General features: G+C 36.0%; 1 protein-coding gene across 14 annotated transcripts in view; it reads right to left on the bottom strand.

Moving 5' to 3' along the window:
* Positions 1–22,182, bottom strand: part of SCAF8 (SR-related CTD associated factor 8) — a 231,812-nt gene that overhangs the window by 141,763 nt on the left and 67,867 nt on the right. For 13 of the 14 annotated variants that reach the window (XR_009212529.1, XR_009212530.1, XR_009212524.1 and 10 more), the window contains 9 exons: positions 19,900–20,076; positions 18,422–18,501; positions 16,571–16,688; positions 13,866–13,997; positions 13,259–13,371; positions 11,851–12,044; positions 6,250–6,350; positions 3,149–3,262; positions 1,341–1,497 (listed from right to left, as the gene is read on the bottom strand). Coding sequence is in view for 6 of the 14 variants with exons in the window: in XM_032161021.2 (XP_032016912.1) it covers positions 1,341–1,497; positions 3,149–3,262; positions 6,250–6,350; positions 11,851–12,044; positions 13,259–13,371; positions 13,866–13,997; positions 16,571–16,688; positions 18,422–18,501; positions 19,900–20,076 (1,186 nt within the window). In the remaining 8 variants the exon portion in view is untranslated. The remainder of the gene's footprint in view (positions 1–1,340; positions 1,498–3,148; positions 3,263–6,249; positions 6,351–11,850; positions 12,045–13,258; positions 13,372–13,865; positions 13,998–16,570; positions 16,689–18,421; positions 18,502–19,899; positions 20,077–22,182) is intronic. The other variant, XR_009212528.1, reaches the window with a different exon arrangement.

The raw sequence follows: 22,182 nt of genomic DNA, 5'->3' as shown, positions 1-22,182 counted from the left end.
TCTGAACACAAACATGGCACTTGCTGTTCCCTCCATATAGAATGCTCTTTCCCCAGATGGCTGCATGCCTTACCCTTTCAAATATCACATTCTCCATTAGATCTTCTACAACCACATAAAAACTGCAATACCTCCACATCCACACTGCCCATCTCCCTTCCCTGATTTTTTTCTTAGAACTTACTGACACTAAAGTACTATATAGTTTATCTATTTTGTTTATTATCTGTTTTTTCACAGATAATAAATGTGTGAAACATGGGCTAGTAAACTTTATAGCATTTGAGGCTTTATGGGCCATGTGTTCTCTGCTGCAAGTGTTCAACTCTTATTGCAAAAAAAAAAAAAGGAATATAAGATAGGTAAACAAGTGAGCATGGCTATGTTTCAATAAAACTTTATTTACAGAACAGGCTACCAACAGGATTTGGACCATGGGTATTAGGTTGCTGACCTCTGCGCTACACTCCACAGGAGGAAGAATTTTTGTCTATTTGTCTCCCTGCTATAATTCCAGTTCCTAAAATTAGGCCTGACACACAGTAGAAACTAAAATATTTATTAAGTGAATACACTGGAATAAGCAGCCATTGGCAGGGGTGGGGTGAGGAGTAGGCCTGACAGGAAGAAAACAATAGAAAAAAAAATGGTTCAAAATTTTACATTGGTCTGAGAAACAAATATTCTGAAAATTAGCTAATTCTGATAAAAGAGCTAAGGTGTGAAGAAAAAAGGTGTGTATATATATTTCAGTTCTTTTTCAAATGTTTAGATTTCCTATTGGTTACAACTGCAAATCATTTTGTCAATTTTTAACTGAAATCTTTTAAAATAAAAAGACAATTTTGGGGAAAAAAAAAAGCAGGCTGATGATTATTTGGTATTGTAAAAGGCATCCCAGAAAATATATAACATTGTACGAATCTGAACTCCCTAAACCACGATTCTATTGCTGCTATTTTCAACATGGATACTATTCAAAATAATCTGCAAAATGTTTCAAAAAAACTTCTCAAGTTCCCACTTAAACTGAAGCAATTAGAAATATTTAGTTTTAAAAATCCCTCCCACACATCTCTCGAGTATCAAAATGAAAAAAAAAACAAACCATATATTTAAAAATGCTACATTTATATAGAGTTCTATACTTTCTAATCTATACTTTGACATCTATAAAATAGGTCCCATTAAGAACGTACACTAGGGCATAGTAATGTATCTTTTCTTTTTTGGGAGATGAATCCAGGATACACCGTTAACACTGTCATCCCAAACTCATTTCAGCTACAACCTTCTAAGCATACTTTCTTTTAACAATAAAAAGACCTTAGAATTCTTACCAGTATTTACAGTCTCCTGATCAATCATGCCTCCTTCTGCAAAACCTTCCAAGTCATCCACTTTAACTTTTTCCCATGGTATATATGTAACTCCAAGATCCACATCCCAGAATTGTTTGTATTCTGTTTTTACACCTTTGTTTAAAGCCCAAGCGATCTATTGTAAATGGGAAGAGGAAAAAAGAAAGGTTATATACACATATATATATATATATATATAAAAAACAAGGTAAAAAGTTCAAAATTTTATTTAAACAATGTAAACACAATAAAATTGGTTTTAGAAAACAGCTGGAAAAGCAAAGCTGAAAAACTAATAGTAGCCAAAAAAATTTTTTTCCAGTTGCTTCTCTTTGTCTGAGACAGGGTCTCACTCAGTCGCCCAGGCTGGAGCGCAGTGGCATTGTCATGGTTCACTGCCTTGACCTTCCGCGTCAAGCGATATTCCTGCCTTAGCCCTGCAGCAGCAGGGACTGTAGGCAGGCAACACCATGCCCAACTAATTTTTGTATTTTTTAGTAGAGATAGGGGTTTCATCATGTTGCCTAGGCTGTCGCAAACTCCTGAGTTCAAGCGATCCACCCACCTCGGCCTCCTTAAGTGCTGGACAGGTGTGAGCCACTGTGCCTCGCCAGTTTTGTTTTTTAAAATAAAACTTATATTAGACATAGTATTTACAATAAAGGATTTCCACTTCTTATTTAACTCTAATAGCGCAATGCATTTCCAAAGAAAATCCAAATCCACTTTTCACCATAAAAATGTCAACCTACATGAGGGGTGATTAGAATAGCATTTTCTTCACTTTTTGAGACAGGGTCTCACTCTGTCGCCAAGGCTAGAGTGCAGCAGCATGATCGTGGCTCACTACAACCTTGACTTCATGGGCTCAAAAGATCCTCCCACCTCAGCCTCCCAAGGAGCTGGGACCATAGATGCATACCATCACACTCAGCTAATTTTTAAGTTGTTTTGTAGAGATGAGGTCTCACCATGTTGCCCAGGCTGCTCTTAGACTCCTGGGCTCAAGTGATCCTCCCGCCTCAGCCACCCAAAGTGCTGGGACTGCAGGTGTGAGCTGCCACACCTGGCCTGTTATTTTAAAAAAAATCTTTTATTCCAGAGGAGACTAGGGACACTTTAGTTAACACAAGAAACTCAGTCATGAATGAAAAAAGATCAGCATATATTAACTTTAATGAAAGTAGTTATTTTAAAGTTTTTAATTCAGTTGCAGAAACTGATGAGATAAACTTCAAATAACAGAAATCAAACAAGTTAATCATAGAAAGTAATAGAAAGATATTCAAAAAATTCTCAGTATAAAGATTAGGAAGAAAATAAAAATATTCTGATAGATAATCTCTCCACAAGGGCCTGGTTTATATTTTAAAAAGATGTCAAGAAAAAAGAAGAAATCAGGAATATAATTAGAAGGTATAGTTAAGGAGTATTGGGAGGAAAAGTGAATGAAAGACAATACTATAAAATGAACACGTTCTGCTCATAGAATGGTGCCCTAGTTGACTCAGAAAGCTGTGCAAGTGTAATTTCAAGGAAGTAATTGACTAAAGTTCTCGTTATTGGACTTATTTTTACCTATATCTAATTCTGTAACTCAACAAACTGAAACAATAAGTTTCTGATAAGGTTTCTCCGTAACATTTAAAAAGAATATAATACAGAGACATTCTAATAATCCAATAAAAGAAGAGCTTGTGACCCTTTTGTGAAAAACTCAGACTTTAACATAACAGACATTAAAAATACTGCCCCCCTACCCCAAGTTCCAATCCACCAAATCTCACCTTAATGACCTTGGACCCAATTTTATATGATCCAGAACTGAGTTTCTGAAGAGCTCGAAATGCATCTTGTCGATGAACCATGCAGACATAAGCACAGCCCCGGGGAGGAATCATCTAATAAAAAAAAAATTGTTTTAAGAAAAGATATAAGAACAGAAATTCATTCTGGTATTTTATGGTTTAAATGACACAAAACATTGACTACTTACTAATATTTCAATTCAATTTTGATAGATTACTGACTTATTTTCCCCTTTCTTCCTCCAGCTGTTTATTAGTAGGTACAATTCATGTATAATTAATAACTCAATTTTTAAAATCCCAAAATTCAAAACTCAATTAGGTATCATAAGCCATGATAAATGTGAAATCTTAAATATCACATGGCAATATTTTCTGAATACAGAAAAAGAACTTTTTTTTTTTTTTTTTTTTTTTGAGACAGAGTCTCGCTCTGTCACCCAGGCTGGAGTGCAGTGGCGCAATCTCGGCTCACTGCAAGCTCCGCCTCGCGGGGTCACGCCATTCTCCTGCCTCAGCCTCTCCGAGTAGCTGGGACTACAGGCGCCCGCCACTACGCTTGGCTAATTTTTTGTGTTTTTTTTTTTTTTTTAGTAGAGACGAGGTTTCACCGTGGTCTCGATCTCCTGACCTCGTGATCCACCCGCCTCGGCCTCCCAGAGTGCTGGGATTACAAGCGTGAGCCACCGCGCCCGGCCTAGAAAAAGAACTATTAAAAACAAAATGTATAACTTCATATATATAATACCACCAGATAAAAGGAAAGTAATATTATATGGCCAAAATATTTGAAGGCAACAATTTATTCCTAATATCACTTCAATTTTTCCAAATGTTATACTGAGTAATGCAAAGAGGATTTTTCTTTTGGGGAATTATCTTATCTTTAATATGAAATCCATAATCTGAAACAATTGATGATAAAAATTTTCAGTCTTATAAAACTTTATTTTGTTCAAGTGCTTCTGGCAAAAGTTTTAACATAAAGAAAATAGCCTCAGTGTTAAGATCTGAGACTGATTTATAAAGCATTTAACTATTCTACACCAGATCATAATATTATCCTTAATATATTAACTCAGAAAACTATTCACAGCATTTGTTTCTTTCTGAGAAACTCAAAAGGCATTCTATCATTTTATTTTCACTCAATACCTAATAAGCTATACCTGTTATTAAAGCTTACATAGAAACCTTTTCCTCAGCCTTGCTAACACTTCAAGCTACTGCCTCTTTAATATTAGTATCAAACTTCTTAAAAGAGAAATCTATCTAAACCTTGACATTCTTCTTTATCTATTGCAATCTAGCTCTAATTCCTCACCAACCCACTGGAAAATACTCTACTCTCTTCAAGCTCACCAATGACCTACTAAATGCCAAACTGAATGGACTTTGTCTTTTAAGTCCCCAAAATTAAATGAGTGGATTATGAATCTTCATTTCACAAAACAACTTAGTGCTTATTATTTATAAGTACTATGCTCTCAAAAAGTAATACAATAGAGGAGAGGGATAAGGCAAACAGATGCTCAAGGGACCATGACACAAGAAAGATTACAAATAACGATCATCAAACAGGAAAATACAAAATGCTACTTGGACACAGGTCTGTTCAGAGCAATGATTCCTGCTGTGCATCAGAATCACCTATGCAGCTGTGACACTTTGCTAAAAATGTGAAGACACTGAGCATGGGCATCCCTAATTTTTCAAATGTCAAGACATATTACTGATATGCAGCTAGAACTGAGAATCACTAGTTTAAAGGTAGAGATAAATCAGAAAGAAACTTCAGAGAAAGCATATGATTATAGACTCTGAAAGACAGTGATGTTTTGACAGGTAAAATCTAAAAAGACAAAAGAATAAGAGAGGTCGACACACTCTTGTGGTATAGAAAGAGAAATCTGAAGTACCCAAGTTGAAATCCGTAACCAATCATCTTTTTATCACCTGTGTAACTCAAGCAAATCACTTAGTTTCCTCATTAGAAAACAACAGTATTTGAATTACTTAACCAGCTTCTTATGAGGCTCCAAAGAGATCATACACAGTCAAAAGTAAGATGCAAAATGGTTCAACTCAACTCAAATAATTCTGTTACTATTACAGAAAAGTCAAGTTTGGCCATTTAAGGAAGACTGGGAATTAAGACTAGAAAGAAAAACTGGGCAATTTTCTGACAAATAATGATAAAAAGATCCCACAGACATAAAACTGTAACCACAGGGAATGAAATCAGATGCCCGATGAATTAAGTCTCCTCATACTTCCTGTTTACCAGGATGGATGGATGGATAAACGTCTCCCCAAACAAATGACTACAAAACATTTCATCACACAGCAGGAGGAAGAAAGAGAGCACATAATTTTTAAATAAAAGAACAATTAAAATAGCTAACCAAAGATGTCTGACCTTCAGGGAAAAGCATCAGGCCTCATGAAGAACAAAACACAGACTCAAAGGAGAAGACTGAGTGGTGCAAAACTAGTGCAAGAATCAAGAGTGAAAGAGCTATGCTCAACTTAACTAGCAATTCGCTGGCCATACTGATTTTCTTACCTAACATTTACTCTGTTTGATAAAAAAGAGAGTAAAAGAGCACGAGAGAGTGAGAGAGTGGGAAGAAAAAGGGAAAAGAAACTGAAATCCTAAGTCCAGCTGTGTCTCCATGACTGCTTCTGTGGTCATGTGCAAGTGACTACAATTCTGTGGAACTCTCCATTTCCTCAGTGCTGGACAGGTGTCCTCAGATGTATTTTTTTAAAAAAAGGAATTAAACCAGAGCACACACATAGGGTTCCTGCTAATTCAAACATTTGATGATGTTAGGAATCAAGCATGCTACACTGCTATAAAACTCGAGTATTTTGTTAAGAATTCCACTAAAAAATAAAAATAATTGAGAGAAGCAGCACCCAAATAAACACAGACATTATCAAAGTAAAGCAATCCTTTTAAAGATGTGTATTATTTAAGGCAGACATTACTGGGCTAATTAGGAACAGAAGTGATTCTTTGTATTAATAAAAACCTCCTTTTTTAAAACCTTAAATTATTAAGAACTGATACTTGCATTAATGGATTCAATCTGTCCAAACTCTTCAAATAGGTTGGTTAAGTCTTGCTGTGTTGCCTTCTTGTCCACTTGCCCAACCCAGAGAGTAGTACTACATACTGTCAAGACATAAGAGACAAATGACCTAAATAATATAGACACAGTTACTTCTTTCAAAAGTAGTTGAGGAAAAAGCAGTAATAAACATAATAATTAAGTTTAAGACAATATATTTTAAAATAATTGTCAATAAACACATGCATCTGTTATGTTTAAAATCAACTAAAATCACAAGTATTAATTCACATCTCTGCCAAGTCAACCACTGACATGTCACCTGTTTTCAAGCTTGGCTGCACACCTGAACCATCTGTGGATGCCAGGGTCCCACTCTAAGAGGATGAGTGGCATGCAGTGTCAAAGAAAGGGAACTGAGTTGTAAAATTCCCTAGGTGATTCTAATGTGCAACAAAGTTTCAAACCCACTTCTCACCGTAATCCCATTTGTGAACCTTTTTTTTTTTTTGAGACGGAGTCTCAGTCTGTCGCCCAGGCTGGAGTGCAGTGGCGCGATCTCGGCTCACTGCAAGCTCCGCCTCCCAGGTTCACGCCATTCTCCTACCTCAGCCTCCCGAGTAGCTAGGACTACAGGCACCCGCCACCACACCGGGCTAATTTTTTGTATTTTTAATAGAGACGGGGTTTCACCATGTTAGCCAGGACGGTCTCAATCTCCTGACCTCATGATCTGCCTGCCTTGGCCTCCCAAAGCACTGGGATTACAGGCATGAGCCACCGCGCCCGGCCTGTGAACCTTTTAAGTGTCTTTCTGTGCTGGAAGGATTAAGTGAATGTGTCTCCCTAATCAAGAGATAAATCTAAAAACAGCATCTTATCCTTAAGGAAATAATCCTTTCTGGGAAGATACAAAGAGAAAATGGCCAAATCAGAACCCCTTAACCCCTTGAAAGACTTAAAGGTACTTAACTGTTGAAAGCCACATCCCCTTAACAAATATTAAACATGAGACACCTTGCCTACTTTCAGCTGTACTGTTCATGTCTCCACGAATGCCTCCTTTTACAGAAGACATTTATTTAGAAAATATTTATAGTTGACACCTTTGCAGAATTTTCATACGTTGTATTTGGATTTATGTCAATGTCCACATTTCTGGCTACCTTTGATCTATAGTAACGCAGGTTTAAGGCAGGTTTTACTCTATGGCTAATTTAGCCCCACATGAAGGTACCCTTGGCAAGATCACTACTGAGTGCCCTAGGCTTTTCAACCAGGTCTCTCCACTCTGGCTAGTCAGAACTCTAACATCTTCTAGACCTGTGTAAGCTTTAGGAATCACTTAGCTCACACAGAGTCCCTGGTCATTGTTCTTTCCCTGCAAGCTATTTATCTCCTGTAAGTCTTACCCTACGCATATTCAATTTAATCTTCAACCAAAGTCTCAAGGAGCTCTGCATTAGGTTTTTTTTCGTTTGTTTGTTTGTTTGTTTCTGAGACAGGTCTCACTCTGTTGCCCAGGCTGGAGTGCAGTGATGCGATCTCGGCTCTCTGCAACTTCCACCTCCTGGGCTCAAGTGATCCTCAGCCTCGCGAGTAACTGGGACTACAGGTGTGCGTCATCATGCTCAGCTAATTTTTGTTGTATCTTTAGCAGAGATGTGGTTGCACCACAGTGCCCAGGCTGGTCTCAAACTCCTGGTCTCAAGTAATTTCAAAGTGCTGGAATTACAGAGGCAAGCCACCATGCCTAGCCTTGTAACAGTTTTTTATTGCTGCTATAACAAAATCACATGAAGTTAGAATAAAACAAATACATTCTCTTATAGTTTTGAAGATCTACAATGGGTCAGCAGGTATGCATTCCCTCTAGGGGGCTCTAGAGGAGAATCTGTTTCCCTACCTCTGCTAGGTTCTACAAGCTACCTGCCTTCCTTGGCTCATGGTCCCATCCTCCGTCTTCAAAACCACCTCCACAACATTTCCCAAATTCTCCTTTCATTATCACATCACCTTTTCTCTTCAATGTACTTGCTTCCCTCTTATGTACCCGTGTAATTAAACTGGGCCTTCTGGATAATCCAGGTTCATCTCCCCACCTCATGATCCCTAATTTAAAAGGGCCTGAAAAGTCCCTTTTGCCATACAATGTAACATATTTAAAAATCCCAATGATTTAAATGTAGATACCTTTTAGGGGGCCATTATTCAATCAACCACAAACCCTTAACAGTAGTCTGGGGCTGTCATGGAAAAGATGCCCCCGCCCCTTTATTTTTGGAGACGAGGTCTTGCTCTGTCACCCAGGCTGCGGCTGGAGTCCAATGTCCTAAATAGCTCACTGCAGCCTCCTACTCCTGGGTTTAAGGCATCCTCCTGTCTCGGCCTCCACAGAAGCTGAAACTATAGGCACACCATCACCATGCTTGGCTAAGTTTTTATTTTTAGTACAGACATGGTCTTGCTCTTTCCCCGGCTGGTCTCAAATTCCTGGCCTCAAGCAATCCTCCTGCCTTGGCCTTCCAAAGTACTGGGATTATAGGTTTGAGCCAGTATACTCAGCCTTAAGGATTCTTTTGTTTTTTTTTGTTTTGTTTTGATATAGGGTCTTGCTCTGTTCCTCAGGCTGGAGTGCAGTGGCACAATCATATCCCACTGCAGTTCTCAACCTCCTAGGCACAAGTGATTCTCCCACCTCTTGCTTGAGTAGCTGGGACTACAGAGGTGTGAACCACCTTGCCCAACTAATTTTTTTTTTTTTTTGTAGAGATGGTATCTCACTTTGTTGCTCAGGCTGGTCTTAAACTCCTGGCCTCAAACAATCTGCTGGCCTGTGCCTCCCAAAGTAGCTTGGATTACAGTTGTGAGCCGCTGCACCTGGCATTCACTTTTTCCTCTTTATTACTGGTTCTGCATATTCCAGCTGCCTTAATCTCCCTGAACTCTGTTCTATATTTCCCATCTCTTTCAATATTATCTCTCTACATTTTTCCTATAGGAAACTCCATTTTTTTCCCCAGAAAGCAATAATGATTCTTGCCATCCCATGCAGAAGGGACACTTGATTCCTGGAATGTTATTATTATTCACTGGTGCTATATATCCCCTAGACTATTCACGAAAACCTTGTGTTCTAAAATCCACGATAAAGATCAATAAATCGTATGAAAACACTACTATATGTTTAAAATGTGTTAAGAAAGAATACAAACCACAGGAAATTGATACTGCTTTTGAATAAGGAGAGTTGTGAGGTAAACAATCAGATATTATTTTTCACTGTACAGGCATACCTTGTAGCTACTGCAACTTTGGTTCCAGACCACCACAATAAAGCAGATATCGCAATAAGGTGAGTCACATAAATTGTTCTTCCCAGTGCATACAAAAGATATGTTTACACTACACCGTAACCTATTAAGTGTGCAAATAGCATTATGTCTAAAAAAAAAAAGTACATACCCTAATTTTAAAATACTTTATTGCTTAAAAAAAAAAAATGCTGACATAGAGACAAAGTAGGCACCTGCTATTGGAAAAATAGTGCCAACAGATGTACTCAACACAAGGTGGTCACAACCCTTCAATCTATAAAAAAAAAATAATGAAAAAAAGGCAGTATCTTCAAAGCACAATGGAGTGAAGTGCAATAAAACGAGGTATGCCTGTATTTGGTTATGCGTTTTTTATTCACATGCTTTTTATTTTGTTTTTTGCTGTTTGTTGTACCCATGAAAATAAAACAGAAATAAAAAATAAATTCCATGGTTAAAAACTATGTAAACAGCACACATATGTTTACTGCGGCACTATTCACAATAGCAAAGACTTGGAACCAACCCAAATGTCCATCAACGATAGACTGGATTAAGAAAATGTGGCACATATACACCATGGAATGCTATGCAGCCATAAAAAAGGATGAGTTCATGTCCTTTGCAGGGACATGGATGAAGCTGGAAACCACCATTCTCAGCAAACTATCACAAGGACAGAAAACCAAACACTACATGTTCTCACTCACAGGTGGGAACTGAACAATGAGAACACTTGGACACAGGGCGGGGAACATCACACACCGGGGTCTGTCGGCGGGGGTAGGGGGCTGGGGTGAGGTGGGGGGCTGAGGGAAGGATAGTATTAGGAGAAATACCTAATATAAATGACAAGTTGATGTGTGCAGCAAACCAACATGGTACAAGTATACCTATGTAACAAACCTGCACGTTGTACACAAGTACCATAGAACTTAAAGTATAATTTTAAAAAAAAAGAAAAAACTTAGATGACGGGTTGTTGGGTGCAGCAAACCACCATGGCACCTGTGTACCTACGTAACAAACCTGCACGTTCAGCACATGTATCCCAGAACTTAAAGGAAAATAAAATAGAAAATTAAATGGTTTAAAAAAAAAAAAACTATGTAAACAGTGACATCAACAACATGACAAATTAAGTGAGAAATTAAATGAGAGCGACTCCACGTAAAATCCTTACTCTAATATTGGCAAATAAATAGATAATTCTGAACGTCTTAATGGTAATCATGCGAGAAAGCACAGTAGAGATTTTTGTGGTCAAACGTTTGACATTATTTCTTTTATCAGCCAGCACTAAAATGTTTAGATGTATACCCTCACCCTAAGGGACAAACTTCTAGAGCAAGGATAATATTATCAGGTTGACACTAGCTCTCACAACCGGATAAAATTCATGCAAGATAGCCAAGGCCTACAAAAACTCCCAAAACAGTAAGAAGATGGCTATTGCCCTTTATTATAGGCCTGGGTTTCCAAGACGCTCTAGTAGCATAAATTATACCGATTATTTTTCTAACTCCCCGGCAGAGGGAATTTATGTGGAAGTCTTCAGAAATTAGATAACACAATCAATGTTTAGCTCTTTGGAAAGAATGATAATTTGCTCGATTTTATGTACTTCTTTGCCCATATGTAAACTCTTAGTTCATCTTAAAAGTCATAACCCACCAAGAACACCCTAGGCAGAATTTGGCACTAATTAAAACTTATTTTGCTGTGCTTAACATTCCTACCAAGTGAACCCTCCCCACGCCTGCTCCAAAACCAAACCCCACCACTACTGAATCTGTTCTAATCATACGTAATTGACTAACATGTAACTGTGCAAAGCTTGTACAGCAGTAATTATCCTGTAGTGCTAACCCATAACGTTATAATTACTTTAAAAATTAGATATAGCTAAGTATATGCTTCTTTTAATTATTATTCCTACAGACCTAGTGGCCATAATTGGTAAGAATACTACAGACAGAAGTCACTGTGTCCATGCTACGGATACCAGCCTAGTCTGCTTTTTCAGTCAATACGTTATTTTCTAACTTGCGTTTGAAAAACAAACAAACAAAAAATCAACCCTCAGTGACCTTGGTATTTGAATGGAATCTTTCTTCCCTTTTCTTCTCTTCTCTATCATGTTACAAAAACCAGAGACAACATTACTCATTTACCAAACCACTTTTAAACTTAATCTGAAAATAAAATTTGGCTGAGAGACTTGTAGCAGATAACTATTTTTTAAATATTAATTGAAACCAAAGCATTGCAGATATATGTTACTTACCACTTAGTGTTTTAGATCTAATTGGAGGTAATCCCTTTTTCTGTCGTTCTTTCTCCCTTTCTCTGGCTCTCCTTTCACTTGAATACGACCGTGATGATTTCCTCTTTCTTTCTCTTGAGCGGGAGCGTGATCGCTTTCTGTGTTTACGCTTTCTAGAGCCAGACCGTGACCTAGACCTTCGTTTTCTTGGTGATCTACAAAAAATTTTCATTTTACTTCTAATGACAATGTTTTCTATCAAATCTGTCACTTCTAAGTGAGGGAAAAAACAGTAACAAAAAAGTTGTCTTATATTTAGTGACAATATATTAAAATATTCTGCAGTACAATCAAGTCTCAAAAATGCATTTTACTTAAATCCGTGCACTGCTTAGGCCCGTATTAGTTGGTAATGATTCTGAGTTATGGGTGACTATTCACACTGAAGACGAAAAAGATTCTAGAAAGGGCCTCACTTTCTCTTAGTGTATTCCAACTCATTTTTCAAACAGAAGAACAGGAATGAAAGACCAAAGAAAATTAAAAGACCATTTAAGTGTCAGAGCATTAGGCCACTACATAATTCTGCTTAGTAGTTTCCAACTTTTAAAATTTTATGGTGCTTGTAGAAGGTGACACTGAAACACTTTCTTTTTTGCCTGTCAACCACATGCCATTGAGCTCTCTTCAAAATGCTTAGTAAGATGCTGCTAATTACAAATGAAGATATCTTCAGCATTAAGATTGTTACTGCTTCAGGAAAATAATTCAGTGATACGAAGTGGGTTTAGAGAAAGGTGAACTGACAGGCTCTCATTTGCAATAGATAAATATAAAGAACTTTGTGACAAGAAAAAGAAATGACTAAAAATTTCATCAAACGTACTGCCCCTCTTCCAGCATTTACTGTTCAGATTTTCAGGGGCATTCATATGCAAAAAATAGGATACAAAAATGTTAAAGACTGATGCCTTTAAGTTAAGCTCATGAAGAAAACTATGTTTCCTAACGGTTTAGTATTACAGTTAATGTTTATAAAAATAAATTTCGTAGTTTCATTTTTATAACCATTTTTGGTATCATTGTGAGACAAAATGGAATCCAGGAAATATGGCCTGACTTAATTGTTAAGGGGCAACAATATTCTAAATTGAGTGTCATCATAATATTAACTAAAATAAAATATAATTCAAAATCCCTGTCTCATGATATGGCTGCCAATCTTATGTAAATTTCTGAAATAAATGGCCACAGATATACCAATTAAAACAGAACAAAGGTTATCTTGTTTTTAGAATAACTTTTTTTCCGAGAGACTGTGAAAAAATATGTCATCCCAAGGAAAACATTTCCTTTCATCCTGATGCAAAGAAATAAAGCCAACATTTTAAAGTTCACACACAGCTATTATTAAATATCATTGTAGAACCTTGAACGAGATCGTGAATGTGTTCTTGATCTTGAGCGAACCGCCACTTTCTTAGCTTCTTGTTCAAAGACCTCCTCTTCCACTCCATCTTGCCCTTCATCTATATCCATATCCTTGAAAGTCAAAATAACAGCAAACAAACAGAAAGGCTGGTTGAGACAGACGTATGCACTGACAATTCTGTTTTTAAAAATACTCACAATAGGAGCATTAATGCCTAATACAGGGGTGTCCAATCTTTTGGTTTCCCTGGGCCCCATTAGAAGAAGTAATGTCTTTGGCCACACGTAAAATATACTAACACTAATGACAGCTGATGAGCTTAAAAAAAAAAAAAAAAAAAAATCGCAACAACAAATCTCATATTGTTTTAAGAAAAGTTGACAAATTTGTGTTGGGCTGCATTCAAAGCAGTTCTGGGCCATGTGCTTGGCCTAGGGGCCATGCTTAGGCCTTGGACAAGCTTGGCCTAATAGGTGAAACAATTACAAAGTGGAGCTTTAAGTGTGGGAAAAATATATGCAGGGCACTGCTAGTATAAAATATTTTATATGATTTCTTTAACTACTTTTAGAAATTTATGACCCAGAAAAACATTTACTTTTACCTGTTGCTGAATATCTATGGAATCATCCAAATTGACTTCAGGTTCAAGAAAATGCTGCTGACTACTCCCTTGTGATGGCGATGCTGAATGCTCTGATCCAAATGTTCCTTCCTGACTATCCTGAGGAGTGGCCTATTGAGAACATACACAAACACACAAAGATTGGGAGATACGTTTTGTTATGAATGAAAATGTAAACACAGCAAACATCACAATTACATGTTTAAAAACAAGAGCCATACATAAAAGAAATTCCACGTTAAATCATTTATAAAGTAATCAATCCAAAATTAAACATTTGTATAAACTCAAGTTTACATAAAAGCAGAGAAGAGCTCCATAAAAGGGACTAAAATACTAAAATGGCAAAATCAAGTAAATTTTCAATTGTGAAAATATAAACTACAGAGGACTAATAAAGAAATTATAGCATGAAAAATATATAATGGCAGTCAGTTAAATGAATCTAGATTTTCACTGATAATTGGCATTAATAAAAAATGCCATAAAGAAAAAACAGGCCAGGCACAGTGGCTCAAGCCAGTAATCCCAGTACTTTGGGAGGCTGAGGAGGGTGGATCACGAGGTCAGAAGTTCACGACCAGCCTGGCCAAGATGGTGAAACCTGTCTCTACTAAAAATACAGAAAAATTAGCAGGGCACGGTGCTGGATGCCTGTAATCTCAGCTACTCGGGAGGCTGAGGCAGAGAACTGCTTGAACCTGAGAGGCGGAGGTAGCAGTGAGCCGAGGTCTGCATTCTAAATCTCATAGGTTTTATACTATCTACCTTATAAAAACAGTTCTAGTTTTCCTTACCACTCTCTTTTCTTCACTAGATTCATTTTTGAACAATGAGGTTTTTCAGAACTTATATTCTTTTCAAAGGGATCTTATTATTCTAAGCGGTGAAATTTTGGAACTAATATATAGAGTAATTAACTAAGCCAAGTTCTTTTTGGTAGGTGAGATTCTTACGACAGACTCGCTCTCTCTCAAGTTTATTTTTACTTCAATAACATGGTGTTAATTACAAGCTGGTGAAGACTACTTGATTCTGCTGAGAGAGAGACCATTAAAAAAAATAAAGTACTACCAGGATTACAGTGCTTCTGCTAAAATGAAACTATGAAAGCAATTCACAAAGCGTTACATTTATAGCTCAACAAATCTGTTGTTTGGATAAATTCTTCCATCACGACTACCTCCTGCCTCTCTTAACAGTTCTGTGATTTTTGTATTATTATATCACTGATGACCTGTTTGTTTTCTTTGCGTTACAACTTTGCTTTTTCTTTAAACAACATCTAAATGTTCTTAATTGTGTTCTATCTGCAGCTTCTGGGTTCTCAGGCAGATATATTTGCTTGACATAAAATGCTGCCCCTACTCTGGCCACTTATATCAGAATTGTTTCCTCAAAAAAAGATATGAAATTCCATTCTCATAATTCTAGGCATGAGTTCCAATGCAGCAAATATCATTAACATCCATTTTATATTACTGTTTGCATTAAAAAGTCAAGTTCAGACCCCAATGTCTCAAGTTTGCTATCTCTTCCATCTAAAATAACTGTTCCCTCCTCCATGTTCCTAGAATCCTTCAGTTGTACCTCTCTGACAAAAATAAAGAATTCTGCCACGTGTTCATACAGATGTATGTGCTCCATTAGAGAAGAGGTTACCTGATGCCACAACCTCATTTCTGTTCATCTTTGTATGTATCACTTGCCTAACAAGTGACACATACTTAAAAATATTTTGTGATATTTTTGTTAAACTCATTAATGCCAAAACTTTTTTAATATTAGGAAGTATGCTGGGGAGGGAGAGGGGGTTTCCTAATACTTTTATTCTGAACAGTTTACATGCATAACCATTTCTCACATACAGCAGAAAAAGGCTTTGTAATAAATTTAATCCTAGCTCTGCAACTTAACATATTTTATCAATTCTAAGGTGCAATATTTTGTCAAAGATTATCAAATTTTTCAGATGAACTTAAAGGATCCTTACAACTCAAAAGGATGTTACATTTAGTTTAGTTATCAGTGTTTTAAAATTCTTAGCTATGCATAAAATAACCGCACATCTTAAGTCAGATAATATATAACATTAGCTGTATACTGCTGCATGAGATGTTTAATCTCACCAAGCTTCAACTTCCTCTGGGATAAAATGGGAGTCTTAATGCCCATCTCCTGAGGGTTAAATGTATCTACGCCTACCACGTACCTAATAAAGCCCCTGCTACATGCTAACAGCAATTACATTTTAAAAATTAAAGATAGCAATCTACATGGCCATCATCATTGTCACCAATAACATAATCATCAACTTGCTTGATAGGGAACACAGAGAAAAACACGTTTAGTTTTAAGAGGTAATTCTGATACCCCCTCCATCCTGTTCTCTACTTCCAGTAGACTGAAATTAATTTCTACAATGTGGATTCATAAGTTACCAGAACACAATTCGATTACAGAAAAAACCATAAAGGTCCTGAAAAAAACCGATCTTACTAATAATAGTTGAAAAAATATCACCATAACAAACTTTACAAAGAAATAAAGTAGATGGTAAAAGCTAAATAGTTGAGAAAATATTCTATTAAGACCAATTTTTAAAAAAAGCCAACCCACAAAAATGCCAATTTATAGAATATAAATAGTAATAACTCTAAAGACCACAAGATGGGGTTATAAACCTTTTGAGGCTGTTGCTGCTCCAAGAGCTGCTGTCTGAGATGTTCTAGGTTTTGCTGTTGTAGTTGTTCTGCTATCTGATGAAAAATGGAATTGTTCACAGATTCTGAAACGTGAGAACTAAAAAGAAAAACAGGTGGAAACATATTTTAAAACCCACTAAAGGTACTATGAAAATAACTGAGTATTCAAAGAAAACAAAAAAGTCAATTTAATAAAACATATTCTACTGCATGTTTTCTTTTGCAATTTTAATACTAAAAGTAGAATACTTGAGAATATTAACACGTTAAAAGAAAAATACATTCTCCAATTGTACATCAATAGATGGATAACGTGTCAGAGATGCTCTGCTGAAGATCTGATATTACCATCTCATGCTATTCAATACATATAAATTACTTTTTCATTAGAGCATATTAAGAAAATCTCAGTATTTATAAAAAGTTTAAATATTTAAACACTGTTACTTTAACTCCTCTTACTATGAGACAGAAAAATAGTCTATCAATCAGTATGTGTGAAATCTACCATTGTAATTGACCATAAAATTTATAAAACTAATATTCTTCCTTTAGAAAATCATATACACTATTAGGTATGTTAACAGAGGCAGATACTGTTTAAATAAGAAAAAATAATAGTTTAACTATATTCTTGGAAATTCACACCTGAAATACACCTGGGATTCTGGGTGCCACAAGGTAAGACATTAACAATAAAAAGGGCATCCCAAAAGAGCCAAACAGGATGGTGAGAAGTCTTGAAACAGCTGGAAAAAAGTGTACTTCATCTGAAGCAATTAAACCTAAGGGGAAGAATGATACCTATCTTCAAATAATGAAAAGCTACATCTCTAAAGACAGCGGAGTAAATTTGTTTCCCTGCTTCAGAAAGCAAAACGTGGGTCAGTGTGTACTAATAGAAAATAAAGGAAACAGGATTCAGCTCAACAAAAGAACACACAATAATAACAATTAGTTAACTTCTCATCACAGAAAGCATTAAAATACCGGATAAATACACTATCATCAGGACTGTTAAAGGAGATTCTTACATTGTTTAGGACAGTGATCAACATGATTTCAAATGCTGCTTGCAAGTTTGCAATTCATAATCTAAAATACTAGTTTTTAAATTTTGTCAAGGGGAATCATTTTACTAAAATGATACATTTGTATTTAACATATTCTAAAATTACGTTTTTATTACCCCAATATATACAACTAATAACTTCTGTTTGAAACAAGAGATCCACGGAGTTTCACCATTCATCCTTCTTCCACTCTACCTACTTCTACCCCTGCCTCCTCCAACATCTTCCCCCTACTAGTCCATTCGCATACCCTCACAGAACCTTGGGCACTGCAGAATTGTTTAGGGAAAAAAAAGTAACTGATTTAATAGAAACATACAACACATTTCTTTACCAAAAAAAAAAAAAAAATCCTTGTAACTCCAATCCTTAATACTGATTAGGTTGTGTTTCCATAATTTCATATGCTTTCTACAAGTGGCCTTTAGCACTAGAAGCAAGCTTCATTCATAGTATTCCAACCACTCTTACAATTAAGTTAAATAACTTAAAGCCTAATACGGAAAATATTACAACCAGATTTACCAATATGTATCAATGTTCTTACAGGGAACGTTGATACAGTCTATTTGCAAAGATCTGAGAAAAGACTCAAAATAATACAAAGAGACAAGACATATCTCTACCACCTTTGTATAATGTTAGAGGTTCAACAGCTTGAAATAATAACCCCAACTTACTAAGTATACTTAGTAATTCAGATGGCAACATCCCACCCAATATAAAAAAACTATGGCTATAAAGAAAAAATTCTTACAGTTGTGAAGCTGGAAGTTCCTTTTTGGGTTCTTCACTATGCTCAGAATCTTCCCCAAAATCAAACCTATCCATCAACTTCTGGGGGAAAGAAGGAGAAACAGACATATTAAAAAGTGCTTCACACAAATATAAGTTACAAATGCTATTTTAAATGTCAATGGCATTCTGTTATCTCTATCATTAAATGTGTAAATAAACGTTTTGTATCACTTTATACTATTATAAAGTGTTTTCAGTAGATCTTTTCTTTAAAGTATTTTGATATGTATTATCTTACATAACAAAACAAATTATGATAGAGGCAGGATAAACACTAATACTCAAATTTTACAGAAGACTAAGAATTAAAATAATTAGGTGGTTTTTCCATGGTAATAAGCTTGATAAAACATCTAGGGCCATAATCAATGGATCTATTCCTAGTATGGCTCTCATCTTAGAATGCTGTTATTCTTCTGAATGCTCAATTTAAAGGCTTTTTATGTGGTCTAGCTATTTAGTGTTAAGACTATATTAGACTTAGAAGCTGCTGGCCAAAACAGTCTAAGTAATAATCCAATAAATCAGTTATCTACTTTCCTATAAAAATGAAAGTACAAATTTTAAAAATATGAATACCACTTCCAAGTAGTATGATACTCCCATAATTAATAAGCATACTAAGAATATCGCACACTAAATTGTACATGAAAGATTTTAAGTTTTAGAAACACTTTAATTATTAATAATTTAGGCATCAACTTATTATACTTACAGTAAAGTGACTAGTTGTAGAGAAGTTTTCCTTTAAACATTTTACATATTGATTAAAGAATTTTAATTTTTGCAGGTCCAAATTACAGAACCCAGAGCATCACAGTAAAATGTGGCACCCATGAAAGAAATCAGACAAGCTCAGAAAATAATCACTTGCCTCAGTGGTGAATATAAGATTTTACTGACTAGTTATTTTTAGTCAAATGAAAATATCTTAAATGTTTCAAGAAAAAAAAAAAATTTTTTTTTTTTTTTTTGAGTCAAGAGTCTTGCTCTGTCACCCAGGCTGGAGTACAGTGGCTCAATCTTGGCTCACTAAAACCTCTACCTTCCAGGTTCAAGCAATTATCCTGCCTCAGCCTCCCCAGTAGCTGGGATTACAGGCACGCACCATCTGGCTAATTTTTGTATTTTTAATAGAGATGGGGTTTCACCATGTTTGCCAGGCTGGTCTCAAACTCCTGGCCTTAAGTGATCTGCCTGCCTTGCCCTCCCACAAAGTGCTGGGGATTATAGGTTCTGAGCCACTGTGCCTGGCCTAAGAAAAATTTTTTTAACTACTTTTTTTCAGAAGTTTGAACCTTTTGTAAAATTCAGACTGTCTTATACAGCGTACAGGAGACATTAAAAGTCTACAATAAAATTTATAGAATTAAAACCCATGATAGTATATAATATTTAATAATTCATACAGACTTGATCCAATGTTTTAATTTCTACCTTGTTAAAGGAGACTCCCTGTTCTAAGGGAGTAAGAGTGTTGGCAGCTGCAGCTGCAGCTGTAAGTTGTGCTGTAAGAGCTTGCAACTGAACAACAAGACCAGCATCTAGGGCTTGCAGAATGGAAGGCTGGGGCTTCTGTTGTTGTATCTGTAAGGTTTGTATTAATTGTTGAAGCTGGAGAGAAAAAAAATATATATTACAAAACAGGTGTTGGGTTTTTTCTGTAACAGTAGCCACCTAAAACTTTTAGTCAGTAAAATTAATCATTCCACACTCTCTTTGAAAAAAATACACACTATTAATAAGTTAATTTTTTTGAAGTTTTTCTGTGTACCTTATATAACACAGTCCTTAATAAGTTGTCTTACTTCCGGAAAGTCAGCGAACTTTAAACAAAATAAAGTGATCTGTGACAACCAGATAAAGGACTCATCACCAGCTGACACATTTTTCACTAAATTTCCCAACCTTGTTCAATTAACTCTTTAAACTCAGTAAAAGGACGAGTACTGAAAATAGCAGCACCTTTTGCTATTATTCAGAATTATTATCTGAGCACATACTTTCTGAAGGTTGGAGAGTCATTAAGAAATGTGTTTCTCAGAGTAGTATCTGGCAACTGGTTATTAATAACAGTGTCATCTCGAGTTGAAGGCAACTCTTGTTCCCACTATGTACCCACCCCTGTTAAAAAAACAGACACAACAGTGAGATCTTTAAGAGATTCTATAAATAAGAAAATCCTACATACATCCCAGAAGTAAATGATAATCAATCTGGTTATAAGCCTGAGTTAAATCCAAAAATTATTAGTTTAAAAGAGAAAAACAAAGACAGCAAAGCTACTGATAACCAAGACAACTGTACTCTTGAAGTTCAACTTCTAGGAGGAGAGGACACAAAAACTATGTAAGATGACAGTAAAGTAATTTCATGTCTACTTGAAACAGTAACACTAGGAAACAAACTAGAGTCACTTCACTATCAACTAAACATTTTCTATAAAACTATTAAAATGATAGAAACACCGTATTTCCCCTTTACACTTTTTAACTGCTCCTTTTGGCATCTCCATTTTTCCCAATGGCACTGTTATTCTTTTGGTCACCCAGGTAAAAAACCACTGGAGCATCCAATTTTCTTTCTCTACTCTGACTTCGCAGTCTATCGATTACTGTCTTACTGACTCTGTTTGTAATATTCCTTTCAAAGTTTCTTCTCCTGTCAAAAATATTTATTTCAATAGGCATCTTTTGAAATAAGAACACTTGCTTTATGAATTGTTTCCAAAATATTACCACAAAATAAAATTACTAATTCTATAATTTCATCTAATATACAGTTAATATTCAGTTTCCCAACTGTCTCAAAAATGTAGAAAATAGATTCAACCTAAGAGTACACATCGGTTTTTTAAAGTATTTTTAAGTCTAGAATGGCCACATGTTTTTGAGATTATATTTCAGAAAGTATACAACCTTACTGTTTTTCATAATCATTACCCTCCTTTCCAAAACCACTATTACCAAAAGAAAGATATTCTGTCTCCAGACTTCTCCTCTCTAAAAGAAAGATATTCTGTCTCCAGACTTCTCCTCTCTCTAATCCATGTAAAGTACTGTTAAGATCATGTGACTTCAACATAAAAAGTCCCTGGTGATTCCACATTGCTTAGCAAATGAATCCTTTATTTCTGAGCCCACCATTTATTGTTTTCACAGCCCAGGTCACACTTCAGTCTGCCATTTAACTTTGTCATTAATGGCTTACACAGACTATCTTTTCCTTCAAACAACTCAACTCTACAATATCCTTTGTATATCCAACACTGTAATGCTTCTGTACATCATTCATTCATTCCACAAAAAACATTGAACACTATCTACAACCTAGACATTGGACAGGCAGCAGTCAACAACCACAGAAAATTCTTGCCCTAGTTTAGCATACATTCCAGTGGGAAGAGGTAAAAAAAAAAAAAAAACAAGTAATTATATAACATAACAGAAGGTAGTAAGTGCTAAGGAAGTAAGCAGAGGCGAGAGAGAACGGGAGTGTAAAGAATGACAGGTAGAGTTTACAGTTTTAAATAGCAGTCACGGCCGGGCACGGTGGCTCATGTCTATAATCCCAGTACTTTGGAAGGCCGAGGCGGGCGGATCACTTAAAGTCAGGAGTTTGAGACCACCCTGGCCAACAAGGTGAAACCTCGTCTCTACTAAAAATACAAAAACTAGCTCGGTGTGGTAGCAGAAGCCTGTAATCCCAGCTACTCAGGAG

Source organism: Hylobates moloch, unplaced genomic scaffold (genome assembly GCF_009828535.3).
Source record: "Hylobates moloch isolate HMO894 unplaced genomic scaffold, HMol_V3 SCAFFOLD_2, whole genome shotgun sequence".
NCBI classification, from domain to species: domain Eukaryota; kingdom Metazoa; phylum Chordata; class Mammalia; order Primates; family Hylobatidae; genus Hylobates; species Hylobates moloch.
This window is presented reverse-complemented; position numbering and strand designations above follow the sequence as displayed.